Source organism: Leucoraja erinacea, chromosome 19 (genome assembly GCF_028641065.1).
Source record: "Leucoraja erinacea ecotype New England chromosome 19, Leri_hhj_1, whole genome shotgun sequence".
Lineage (NCBI taxonomy): Eukaryota > Metazoa > Chordata > Chondrichthyes > Rajiformes > Rajidae > Leucoraja > Leucoraja erinaceus.
In genome coordinates, this window is record NC_073395.1 from 22,347,814 (window position 1) to 22,360,816 (window position 13,003).

The 13,003-nt window shown below is 48.0% G+C and overlaps 1 protein-coding gene across 2 annotated transcripts in view; it reads left to right on the plus strand.

The window, feature by feature from the left end:
• stab2 (stabilin 2) overlaps positions 1-13,003 on the plus strand; it is a 109,387-nt gene that overhangs the window by 85,117 nt on the left and 11,267 nt on the right. For both annotated transcript variants that reach the window (XM_055650629.1, XM_055650628.1), the window contains exons 52-60: positions 305-394; positions 1,468-1,614; positions 3,248-3,304; positions 3,437-3,563; positions 7,737-7,886; positions 9,031-9,135; positions 10,091-10,198; positions 10,786-10,979; positions 12,483-12,624. In XM_055650629.1, the coding sequence (XP_055506604.1) occupies positions 305-394; positions 1,468-1,614; positions 3,248-3,304; positions 3,437-3,563; positions 7,737-7,886; positions 9,031-9,135; positions 10,091-10,198; positions 10,786-10,979; positions 12,483-12,624 (1,120 nt within the window). The remainder of the gene's footprint in view (positions 1-304; positions 395-1,467; positions 1,615-3,247; positions 3,305-3,436; positions 3,564-7,736; positions 7,887-9,030; positions 9,136-10,090; positions 10,199-10,785; positions 10,980-12,482; positions 12,625-13,003) is intronic.

Below are 13,003 nucleotides of genomic sequence, written 5' to 3' on the forward strand. Positions count from 1 at the left end.
CACTAGGGAGAATTTACAGAAGCCAATTAACCTGCCACCCCGCACGTCTTTGTGATGTGGGTGGAAACCAGAGCACCTGGAAACAACCCACGCGGCCCCAGGGAGAACGGAAACATTCCGTACAGACAGCACCCGTAGTCAGGATCGAACCCAGGTCTCTGGCACTGTGTGGCAGTAACCCTACCAGTGCGCCACCGTGCTGCCTTAAAGGTGTGCTGCTGTTGAAAGAGTAACTTCACGAGCAGCTCTTGAACAAGTTTTTCAGCAGCCAGTTTTTATGTTTTGTTCTCTATTGCATCTGCAGATTTTGGCAGCCTACCTGCCTCAAATTAACGCAGTGAAAACACTGCAGGGATCTGACATCCGAGTGACCTGCGGGCAGCGAAGGTCTAAGGTAGGTGAGAAGAAACCCTTTCTCAATCTGTTAAGAATGAGCGGAGACTCTTTCAGAGCTGAATGCAATTAACTAGCATTTATTTTGAGAGCATTAAAATATAAAAACAGGGATGTAATGCTGAGGCTATATAAGGTGCTGGTTAGACCACAGTTGGAATATTGTGAGCAGTTTTGGGTTCCATATCTGATGAAAGATGTGCTGACTCTAGAGAGGGCCCACAGGAGGTTTACAAGAATGATCCCAGGAATGAGTAGGTTAACATACGATGAGCATTTGATGGCACTGGGCCTGTACTCGCTGTAGTTTAGAAGGATGAGTGGGAACCTCATTGAAACTTACCGAATAGTGAAAGGTCTGGATATAGTGAATGTGGAGGGTATATTCCCATTAGTCGGAGAGTTTAGGACCAGAGGGCACAGCTTCAGAATAAAAGGACGTTCCTTTAGGAAGATGAGGAGCAGTTTCATTAGTCAGAGGGTGGTAAATCTGTAGAATCCACAGTCGGCTGTGGACAGTCGGCTGGGTAATTTTAAGGCACAGATTGTCATATTCTTGATTATTACCGGTGTCTGGGGTTATGGGGAGAAGGCAGGAGAATGGGATTGAGAGGGAAAGACAGATCAGCCATGATTGAATGGCGGAGTTCACTTGATGGGCCAAATGGCCTAATTCTGCTCCTTGGACTTACAAACTTAAACTCCCAAGTCAGAGTATTGGGGTGATTTAATCAAGCTTTGGTTTCAGTCAAGAACCATGTCAGCACATCGTGTGACATTATGTACAGCTTAACAATACCATCAATGGCCAATGGTTCTTTACTGACACGCAACAAAAGCTTTTCATTGTAGCTCGGTACACGTGACGATAAACCAAACTAAAGTAAACTGGTTTACAAAAAGGGAAGATGCAAAGTGCTAGAGTAACTCAGCGGGTCAGATAGTCTCTCTAAAGGACATGGATAGGCAATATTTTAGTTTGGGACCCGTCTTCAGATTTCTTTAGAGATGGGGTAGAATCCAGCTGTTTGTTTGACATGATCTGTGGGTTATTGATCTGCCTCCTCTTCCCAGGGTGAACTGTATCTGAACAGGAGACGCTGTAAGATTTCACAGAGACAAATGGAATTCACGGATGGTATTGCTTACGGCATAAACTGCTTTCTAACTCCTCCCAACATCGGTGGTCGCTGCGACAAGTTTTCCTTTGTTGATATTATGGTTCGTATCAGCCAACTTATTCTGAAATGTCCCCTTTCAAAGAGAGCTGACATTTATTCAGTGCATTGTGTAGGAAAGAACTGCAGTTGCTGGTTTAAATCGAAGGTAGACACAAAATGCTACAGTAACTCAGCGGGATGGGCAGCATCTCCGGAGAGAAGGAATGGGTGATGTTTCGGGTCAAGACCCTTCTTCAGACTGAGACCAAAATGTCACCCATTCCTTCTCTCCAGAGATGCTGCCTGACCTGCTGAGTTACCCCAGCATTTTGTGTCTAGCTTTATTCAGTGCATTGTGTGACAGCACGACTTTATGTAGCAAATATCAACTAATGTTCAGGCTTTTGCTGAATAGTAACAGGCAACGTATGTGTTTTTGGCCGCACCCAATGAAGGAGAGTGGCACACTGGGGCAGGGGTGGAAAACCCGGGGGGGGGCAGGGGACACACGTCCCGTCCCCCCTGTTTTGAGTGGTGGGGGACATCCCCCCCCCCCCCCCCCCCCCCCCCAAGTTTTTGTAATCCGGATTTTAAAACCCATTGAAATTTCCGCTTTCCGTGAGAGTGGGGGTGGGACTGATGATCGAGTGCGCTGATTGGACGAGAGAGACGCCAGTCAGCAGGCAATGGGGCGGGACATGATGATTCAGCACTATCATTGGAGGAGAGAGGAGTGGGGGGAAGGGGGTTTTGGGACTGAGGATAGAGCACGGTGAATTGATGAGCGAGATGTGGCACAGACCTGCGCCTCATCCGCAGCCAGGATTGATCCCTGCTCTCCCCCGAGTGCCCCCCCTCCCCCACGGGTGGCCAGAGATGCCGGGAGTCAGACGGGAGCTGTACCCCCAGGCCCACAGCCAGCGCAGAGAAGCAGCGCAAAACCCAGCTCACTCTGCCTGTCCCGCCAGGTGAACCTGCAGCCCTTCCTGGACTTGCGGGAAATATGGCCAGCGTGGAGAAGCAGTGCTGGTGTCCCGTCAGTCCAGGCAGGGCTGTAGGTTAACCCGGCGAGACAGGCAGAGTTGAGCTGCGTTTAGCGCTGGATTGAGCCTCCGAAGCCTTGCGCGTGTGTGTGTGAGTGTGCGCATGCGAGCACGGCCTCCAAGAAATTGGGCCCCTCCATATTTTTATAGCGATTTCCATGCCTGGCTAGAGGTGCTGCCTTGCAGCGCCAGGGACTCTGATCTGCGGTTAGATCCAGACTACGGATACTGTTTGTGCGGAGTTTGCGCGTTTTCCCCGTGAGCGTGTGGGTTTTCTCCTCTATCCTCCCAAATCCCACAGATGTGTAGGTTAATTGGCTTCTGTAAACTTCCCTGAGTGTATAAGAAAGAACGAGTGTACTGGTCGGCGCAGACTCGGTGGGCCGGAGGGTCTGTTTCCACACTGTATTTCTAAACAAAACTGAAGTTTTTCACTGTGTCTTAGTACATGTGACAATAATAAACCTAAACCTCTAACTGTACCTTACTGTGATACTCAGACTATCATTGAATTGACTTGAACTGAATCATTGAAAGTGTCATTGAAATCTTGTGACCTGCATGATGTTGGAAGGTGCCAACAAGAGATGTTGAGATCTTTATCATTGCCAGATGAGAACGGTACTGAAAATTGCTTTATGTTTTACACAGGGGGCCTGTGGTAGCTGCATAAACCCCCCCTCGTGCCCTTCCACCACAAAACCAAAGGTAAGGTGACACTTTCTGTTCAGATGCCATCTCCAATGGCTAACAAAGTCTGACATTGTACTGAATTAAATGCGTCCGTTTCGGGAGGATGACTCTTGCCTCTTGACTCTTGTCGTGTTTTGCCATCTCCAGGGAGAGACGGTGAAGTGCTCTTTCCGTAACGTTTTCCACGAGGACGTTGATGGCTGTCAGCAACCATGCACCCTTGTGATCTTGAAGCCCACTTGCTGTAGTAATTACTACGGGAAGAACTGTAGAGGTGGGTTGCTGCCGTGTGTCCTGCCTTGCGCTGTGTCTGAGAGTGCTATTAATTAAATATCCCCTGCATTCAAATCCCCCGCCATCTCTGAGGGTGCAGCGGTGGAGCCGTTGCCTCGCGGAGCCAGGGGCATGGGTTCCATCCTGCCGTTCACCGCCAACGTTTGCTCCATTTTGAGAGCAAATTCTGAGCAGCCGCCATTAGCTTGTGCACACTGATCAGCAACTGTGTTAGAGGAAGAAAAATAAAGCAGGTCAAAAGCCAGAAGCTGAGGGAATACCTGATAGAAGTATATCGAGTTTAGGGCAGCACACTGGTGCAGCTGTACAGCTGCTGCCTCACAGCGCCAGAGGCCCGGGTTCAATCCTGACTATGGGTGCTGTCTGCGCAGAGTTTGTATGTTGACCCTCTGACCACGTGGGTTTTCTCCGGGTGCTCTGGTTTCCCAACACATTTGAAAGACGTGCAGGTTTGACCCTGGATAGAACTAGCGTGAACGGTGCTGATGGTTGGTCGATGCGGACTCGGTGGGCCGGTGGGCCTGTTTCCACGCTGTATCTCTCAAGTAAACGTTCACGATGATTCCTCATGAGGACGGTTGAATCTCAGCTAACACTGCCACAAACTGGGTTGAGTTTGTAACTACATCATTGTATAGAGAGACAGAAGATCATTCAGTCCTATAAATGTGCTTTGTCAGTCCGTTTGACTTCCGCCTCCACTGAAGTCACCCGCATTCTCCCTCGATGTCATTCCCTAACACAGCGGTCTTGAACGTTCCCCTTGTTTGTCTACACCCCCAGCTTCCTGGGCAATGTTTCTTAGCCAGGGAAAAAAAGTTGCTTCCTATTTAACCTCCTGCTACGATCTTACGACAATGCTCCCCTTCATTCTCCAACTCCCACACAAGAGGAAATACTTACACTCCATATCAAATCCTTTTAACATTCTAAATCAAGGGAATGTGATGTGAAAGTGAGTTATAATTTAGTTTAATTTAGTTTAGTGTAGAAACAGGCCCTTTGTCCCACTGAGTCTGCGCAGACCAGCCATCCCTGCACACTGACACTATCCTACACACACAATTTAACCATTTTTACCAAAGCTAATTAGCCAACAAACCTGCACGTCTTTGGAGTGTGGAAGGAAACGGAGCACCAGGTGAAAACCCACGCAGGTCAAACTCCACATAGACAGCACCCAACATCAGGTTCGAACCCGGGTCTCTGGCGCTGCGCCACCGTGCCGCACTAACCTGAAGAATGATGGAAAACTGAAAAGTGCAGAAGTCCTTTCATAATCTACACATCATTTATTCGAAAATGCAAGTTACAAATGATCCAAGTGGATCCTTTCTGTAGAACTCGTAAAATAAGAGAATAGTTAAGCCACAGCATGCCATTCAGCCCATTAAGTCCGTGCCAGCTGTCTGAGGAGCAATCTCTTCAGGACATGGAGGCTTTGGAGAGGGAGCAGAGAAGGTTTACCGGGATGCTGTCTGGTTAGAGGCTATTAGCTACAAGGAGATGTTGGATGATTGGTTTCTCTGGCGCCTCGGACGCTGAGGGGAGACTTTGAAAGAAGTATGTAAAATAATTCAAATCGTTTGCTATGTCGCTCTTCAAGGGAGATGCTAAATGCATTTCGTTGTCTCTGTACTGTACACTGACAATGACAATTAAAATTGAATCTGAATCTGAATCTAATGAGGGGCATACATAGGGTAGATTGTTTTTTTTCAGGGAGGTTATGTCAAAGAAATAAAGGACATACCTTTACGGTGAGATAGGCAAAGTTTAAAGGAGATGTGCGAGGCAGGTTTTCACACACAGAGTGGTGTTGGTCTGGAACACACTGCCAGGGGTAATGGTGGAGATAGTGGCACTTAAGGGGCATTTAGATAGGAATGTGGATATGCAGCAACCTGGCCCTTAACTCCAAGAAGACCAAGGAGCTCATTGTAGACTTCAGGAAGTCCAGAGGCGGCACGCACACCCCCATCCACATTAACGGGACGGAGGTGGAACGTGTTTCTAGCTTCAGGTTCCTGGGAGTCAACATCTCCGATGACCTCTCTTGGACCCACAATACCTCTACTCTGATCAAGAAGGCTCATCAGCGTCTCTTCTTCCTGAGGAGACTGAAGAAGGTCCATCTGTCTCCTCAGATCCTGGTGAACTTCTACCACTGCACCATCGAGAGCATCCTTACCAACTGCATCACAGTATGGTATGGCAACTGCTCTGTCTCCGACCGGAAGGCATTGCAGAGGGTGGTGAAAATTGCCCAACGCATCACCGGTTCCACGCTCCCCTCCATTGAGTCTGTCCAAAGCAAGCGCTGTCTGCGGAGGGCGCTCAGCATCGCCAAGGACTGCTCTCACCCCAACCATGGACTGTTTACCCTCCTACCATCCGGGAGGCGCTACAGGTCTCTCCGTTGCTGAACCAGCAGGTCGAGGAACAGCTTCTTTCCGGCGGCTGTCACTCTACTAAACAACGTACCTCGGTGACTGCCAATCACCACCCCCCCCCCGTTTGCTATGTCGCTCTTCAAGGGAGATGCTAAATGCATTTCGTTGTCTCTGTACTGTACACTGACAATGACAATTAAAATTGAATCTGAATCTGAATCTGAATCTGATGGATGGTTGACAGTAACGCCTGGCTGGACCGACGGTAGACAACCAGCCCAGCTTGTAGATCCAGCCCTGGGACGAACGCAGAATCTGAATCTATGAATTACCCCTTGGTTTCAGAATTAGCAAAGGAGGATTGAAGGGTACTTGTGACAGGGAATGGAGATGGTGGCAGCAGTAGAGTTGCTGCCTTGCAGCACCCGAGATTCAGGTTTGATCCCAACTACGGGTGCTATCTGTATGTAGTAGTTTGCACGTTTGCCCCGTGAAATTATGGGTTTTCTCCGGGTGCACCGGTTTCCTCCCAAATCCCAAAGCCGTGCAGGTTTGTAGGTTAATTGGCTTCAGTATAAAATTGTCCCTAGTATGTTTAGGTTGGTGTACAGGACGATCGCTGGTGGGCACAGACTTGGTGGGTTGGACTCGAAAGGGTCTGTTTCTGCGCTGTATCTCTAGAGTCTAACGTGTGGGGTACGGCTAATGCACGGGGTGATCACTGGTCGGCACGGACACGGTGGGACGAAGGGCCTGTTTACGTGCTGTTTCTCTAAAGTCTAAAGTAAAGTTGCAGGGAAGTAGATACATAAGGGGGATGTGACTGATGGGAGCTGGCAGGGCCTGTCCATCCGGCATAGTGTTAGAAATCCAAGGGGTACCTTTTTCACAGAGGGTGGTGTGTGCATGGAACAAGCTGCCAGAGGAGGTAGTTGAGGCTGGGACTATCCCATCGTTTAAGAAACAGTTGGACAGGTACATGGACAGGACAGGTTTGGACCAAGAGCAGGCAGGTGGGTCTAGGGTAGATGGGACATTGTTGGCCAGTGTGGGCGAGTTGGGCCGAAGGGCCTGTTTCCACACTGTTTTACTCTATGACTCCATGGTCTATTCCTTCCCAGTTCTCTGCCTTATCCATGCAGCTCAGTGAGTTCCCTTCCCTCACGGGCCAATCTAGTTCCCTCTCACATGTCCCGATTTACTCTCTATCCATCACCCCCACATGCAGGGGTGGGTTTGATGCTGACTATGGGTGCTGTTGGTACGGAGTTTGCACGTTCTCCCTGTGACCACACTTTTTTCCCCCGGGTGCTCTAGTTTCTTCCCACATCCATGCAGGCTTCTAGACTAAATGTGTAAGAAGGAACTGCAGATGCCAGTTTACACCGAAGATAGACACAAAATGCTGGAGTAACTCAGCGGGTGGGGCAGCATCTCTGGAGAACAAGGAATAGGTGACGTTTCGGGTCGAATCTCTTCTTCAGATTGAGAGTCAAGGGTGAGGGAAACTAGAGGCATGCAAAGGTACTGAGCCGGCACTGATGAGCAAGGAAAGGTGGAGCCCACAATGTTCTATTGTTGGCTGTGGTAGAGGTGATAACAATGGGATACAAACAATGGGAGACATGCAGGATATCTAGGGTGGGGGAGGGATGGAGAGAGAGGGAATGCAAGGGAAATCAATATTCATACTGCTGGGTTGCAAGCTGCCCAAGTGAAACATGAGGTGCTGCTACTAAAGTCTTGTTGTTGTGTTGCAGCTTGCCCAGGAGGCCCAGAGAGCCCATGTTATGGCCACGGCGTGTGCGACGATCAGTACGCAGGATCAGGAAAATGCACCTGCAACCCTGGGTTCAAAGGCACAGCCTGTGAACAGTGCCAGCCAGGGCACTGGGGGGCGGATTGTACAAGTAAGATCATCGACGTGGTGCTTTATTATGCAAAAGCACAGTGAAACTCTTTTTTTTTAACAGTGCAATATTGCCGTAGCCAAGCACAATCCCTGATTAGCAAAGTGTACAGAAATAGTCCACTGAGACCGCGTGCAAGAGGCGCCGGATTTTGGCGCCATTTCCAAAGTCCGGTCTGCGCTCTAGGTCTCGTGTGGTCGGGACCTGATCCAGGCGAGCCCCAGGCTGCTGCAGGGGCCTCCAGCCGTCACGTTCATCCAAGAACACATGGTGGCGCGGCGGTAGAGTTGCTGCCTTACAGCCCCCAGAGACCCAGGGTTGATCCTGAGTACAGGTGCTGTCTGTACAGAGTTTGTACCTTCTCCCGTGGCCCCCCCCTGTAACACTAAAGTCTAAAATTCGCCCATCCCGCCAGGGGGCACCTCCCGCAGCCGACTTTGAAGAGCGCGATGCACACTCCTGCCAGCCTTGCTCCTCGGGGTCCATCATCGCCAGCTCCCTCCTCTCCTGTCTCTCTGGCCTTCGGGGGCCGAGCAGGGGCTGGCTCGGGGGTTCCCCCTACAGGCCACGGCTCGCCCGGCCAGAAACATAGAAACACAGAAAGTAGGTGCAGCAGTAGGCCATTCGGCCCTTCGAGCCATTATGGTTATATTCACTATGGTCATGGCTGATCATCCAGAATCAGTATCCTGTTCTTGCTTTTTCCCCATATCCCTTGATTCCATTAGCCCTAAGAGCGATATCTAATTATCTCTTGAAAACGTCCAGTGAATTGGCCTCGACAGCCGTCTGTGGCAGATAATTCCACAGATTCACAACTCTCTGGGTGAAAATGTTTTTCCTCATCTCAGTCCTAAATGGCCTACCCCTTATTCTTCCACTGTGACCCTTGGTTCTGTACTTCCCCCAACATCGGGCACATTTTTCCTGCATCTAGCCTGTCCAATCCCCTAAAAATGTTCTACGTTTCCATAAGATCCCCTCTCGTCCTTCTAAATTCCAGCGAATATAAGCCCAATCGATCTATTCTTTCATCATATGCCACTGCCCCCCGCACGGATGAAACATTGAATGCTTCAGCATGTTAACTGTGATGTGTCACGGATCAGAGCACAATAAGCCGTGAATCTTGCCCTGCTTTCAGAATGCGAGTGCAAAGAAAATGGACGATGCGATGAAGGTATTTGGGCCGAGGGAACTTGCTTCTGTAATGAAGGATGGACAGGTGCTCGCTGCGAAACACAACTCGGTACGAAAGGTGCAAGTGAATTGTAATTCCTGCTGTAAATTCGCAGGATCGTTCAAGATTTATTCGTCCGCTAATGCTGGCATTTATTGACCGACTGTGATTGCCACCGAAGTGCATGAACCTAGGTAGGCACAGTGAAATTGTTTTTTTTTTGTCATGCAGTTTAGTAAGATTTTCACTCAACTGCATGCATAAAGAAATGCATTTCACTGTTCCACATTTGGAGAATATTGTGTTCAGTTTTGTCTCAACCCAAAACGTCACCTATCCATGTTCTCCAGCGATGCTGCCTGACCTGCCGAGTTATTCCAGCACTTTGTGTCCTTTTGTGCATTCACCACCAAATGCAAGTATTTGTCTCTACTACTTCATACAGTCATACAAACATGGAAACAGGCCATTCGGCCCAACTTGCCCGCACCGACCAATATGTCCTGATTGTCAGCTACAACATTGTATTTCACACAAAGTGTGGCGGAACGAGCTGCAGGAGGTGGTGGTTGAGGCAGGTACTATGGCAATGTTTAAGAAACATTTAGACAGGTACATGGATAGGACAGGATTAGAGGGATATGGACCAAACGTGGGCAGGTGGGACAAGTGTAGTTGGGACATGTTGGTCAGTGTGGGCAAGTTGGGCTGAATCACTCAACGATTCTATCAGCTCCCCAATCTTCTGTCTGCTTCAATAAATTAATGGAAGGAAGTCCTGTGGATTTCTGAGCTTCCAAGGTGCATTCTCAGCATCCATTCCAAGACATGCGTTGCTATTGTGCTGCAAACTGTTGTATCGTAAATAGACACAAAAAGCTGGAGTAACTCAACGGCACAGGCAGCATCTCTGGAGAGAAGTAATGGGTGACGTTTCAGGTCGAGACCCTTCTTCGGTTTAAACCAGCATCTGCAGTTCCTTCCTAAACTGTTGTATCGTAACGTCTGTGCCTTTGGCCAACAGATGTGAAGCCAGAGTGTTCGCCCGCTTGCTCTGCTGATGCGATCTGCAAGGAGAACGGCACCTGTGAATGTAAACTCTACTACGAAGGTGACGGATGGACATGTACAGGTGAGGTATCCATGGTGTTGCTACCTGCCTTGAAGAGCGTCTGTAAAGTGTGGGGGTGCAAATGCTCCTCATGGGCATTGGATGAAGGCCTGATGAAATGTATACAATTATGAGAGACATAAATATTGTAGACAGTCAGAACCTTTTTATTGGAAATTATCAAAGATAAGAGAGCATAACTTTAAAGTAGGGGGCAAATTCAAAGGAGATGTACGGGACATGTTTTTTCACAACGTGCTGTGGTAGAGACATTTTTGAAGCAATAAGGAGACCGTCACTTCACACTGAAATATCTCCATACATACTGCTTTTTAGTTTAGCTTAGTTTAGTTTAGCTTGGTAAAATCATTAAATAGAACATAGGACAGTACAGCACGGGAACAGGTCCTTCAGCCCACAGAGTCCACACCGTCAGCACATTATCATGATGGAACCCAGTTCTCTGGCGCTGTAAGCCAGCACCTCTACCGCTGCACCACTGTGCTGCCCTAAACTCTATATATTTCTGTCAGGCTTTCCGCTCAACTTCCGACTTTTGACTTGCTTTATTTTTCTTCCCCTGGTCTATTTTTCTTCCCCTCACACAGTTGCCGACCAGTGTGCACAGGATAATGGCGGCTGCTCGGAATTTGCCAAGTGCTCTCAGAGTGGAGTAAACGTCAGCTGCAAATGCCAAAGGGACTTTACTGGGGACGGCTATATGTGCGACCCGATAGACATCTGTGCGGACGGAGACAACGGAGGCTGCCATGAACACGCAACCTGCATAGTGTTCAGGCCTGTGAGTAGACTTTAGACGTTAGAGAGATAGTGTGGGAACCAGCCCTTCGACCCGCCGAGTCCGCGCCGATCAGCGATCTCCTCGTATACTAACACTATCTTACACACTAGGGACTATTTTACAGGCTTACCAAAACCAATTAACCTACAAACCTGTACATCTTTAGAGTATGGGAGGAAATCGGAGCTCCCGGAGAAAACCCACACAGTCACAGGAAGAATGTACAAACTCTGTACAGACTGCACCCATAGTCAGGTTCGAACCCGGGTCTCTGGCGCTGCAAAGTAGCAACTCTACCACTGTGCCGCCCCAAAACAGAGCAAACAAACCCTTGGTGTTAGCTTGTGACAAGTTTAACTCAGATACAGAAACCTGAATGCACATACCACCAGATTCAGGGACAGCTTCTTTTCGGCTGTTATTAGACTACAGAATTGTCCTCTCATGAGCTAAGAGTGTAACCCCGATCTTCCGACCCTACCTCACTGTGGAATTTGCATTTTTTTATCTGCGCTTTCTCTGTAACTAGTACTTTCTTATTATAACACTACATTCTGCACTTTATAATTGTTATCTTTGCACTCCTTGTGTTTGGATTGATTGTACTTGTGTATAGTATAATTTAATAAAAAGGGAACTGCAGATGCATGTTTACACCAAAGATAGACACATAATGCTGAAGAGCCTCACTGGGTCTGGCTGCACCTCTGGAGAAAATGGACAGGTGACTTTTCAGGTCTATGTTGGTCTGTCAAAACGGATAATCCAGAAGGACTCTGGAATCAAGGATGCTGGAATATCAGTGGTGGACCTGTATAACCACCTCTGCACTTGCTTCCCTTTCTCATTCCCTACCTAATTGGACTTCCCTCAAAGATACTCTCACAATTCACCACCAAATTAATAAGAGAAAATCATCCCTATTAGAGACTAACATATTTAAACTAATGTTCTTCCCAACAAGTAGAAACCTCTCTACTCATTTAAAACACTTCCAAACCTTTATGAAATTCTCTTTGAACCCCTTAGCCCCTTTACCCCTTAGCCCCTTTTAGTTTAGTTTAGTTTAGAGATACAATGTGGAGACAGCCCACCAACTCCACACCGACCAGCGATCACCCGTACACTAGTTCTATCCTACACATGATGGACAATTTACAGAAGCCAATTAACCTACAAACCTGTACGTCTTTGGAATGAAAGAGGAAACCAGAGCACTCAGAGGAAACTCACACTGGGAGAACATGCAAACTCTATACAGACAGCACCCATAATCAGGATTGAACCGGGGACCCTTCCACTGTGAGGCAGCAGCTCTACCACTACGCCACTGTACCAACCAAAGCAAATCAAACAAAAAGCCTGATCTATTCACTCTCACCTTTTTAATCGCTACTCTTTTTTAATCTTTGTAGGGTGAGTGTTTCTGATCAAAATGACCAGAAAATCCCCAATAATGCATCATTATTAATTGTTGGCTAACTTGAATCCCTTTTGCAACAGAACAGACGCAAGTGTGCATGCAAAAATAATTACGTTGGGGATGGAACTAATTGCACAATCAAAGAGGTTCTTGTTAATCGATGCGTCCAAGACGATGGAAAGTGTCATGCAAATGCTGAATGCACTGACCTACATTTTGAAGGTGAGTGTTGTCTATGTTTTAAAGTTTGAAAGTGGCAATACAAGGAGATGGAGTGGTAAAGATGGCATATGGTATACTTGGCTTCACTGGCCGGGGCATCGAGTATAGGATTCAGGAAATCAGCTCCATAAGGCATTTGGCACATTGGCCTTCATCAGTCAAAGTAGACTCATAGTCACACATTGTGGAAACAGGCCCTTCGGCCCAACTTGCCCACACGGCCCAACATGTCCAATCTACACTATTGCCACTTGCCTGCGTTTGGCCCATATCCCTCTATACCTGTCCTATCCATGTACTTGTCTAATTGCTTCTTAAACGTTGCGGTAGTCTCTTTCTCAACTATCTCCTCCCACAGCTCATTCCATACACCCACACC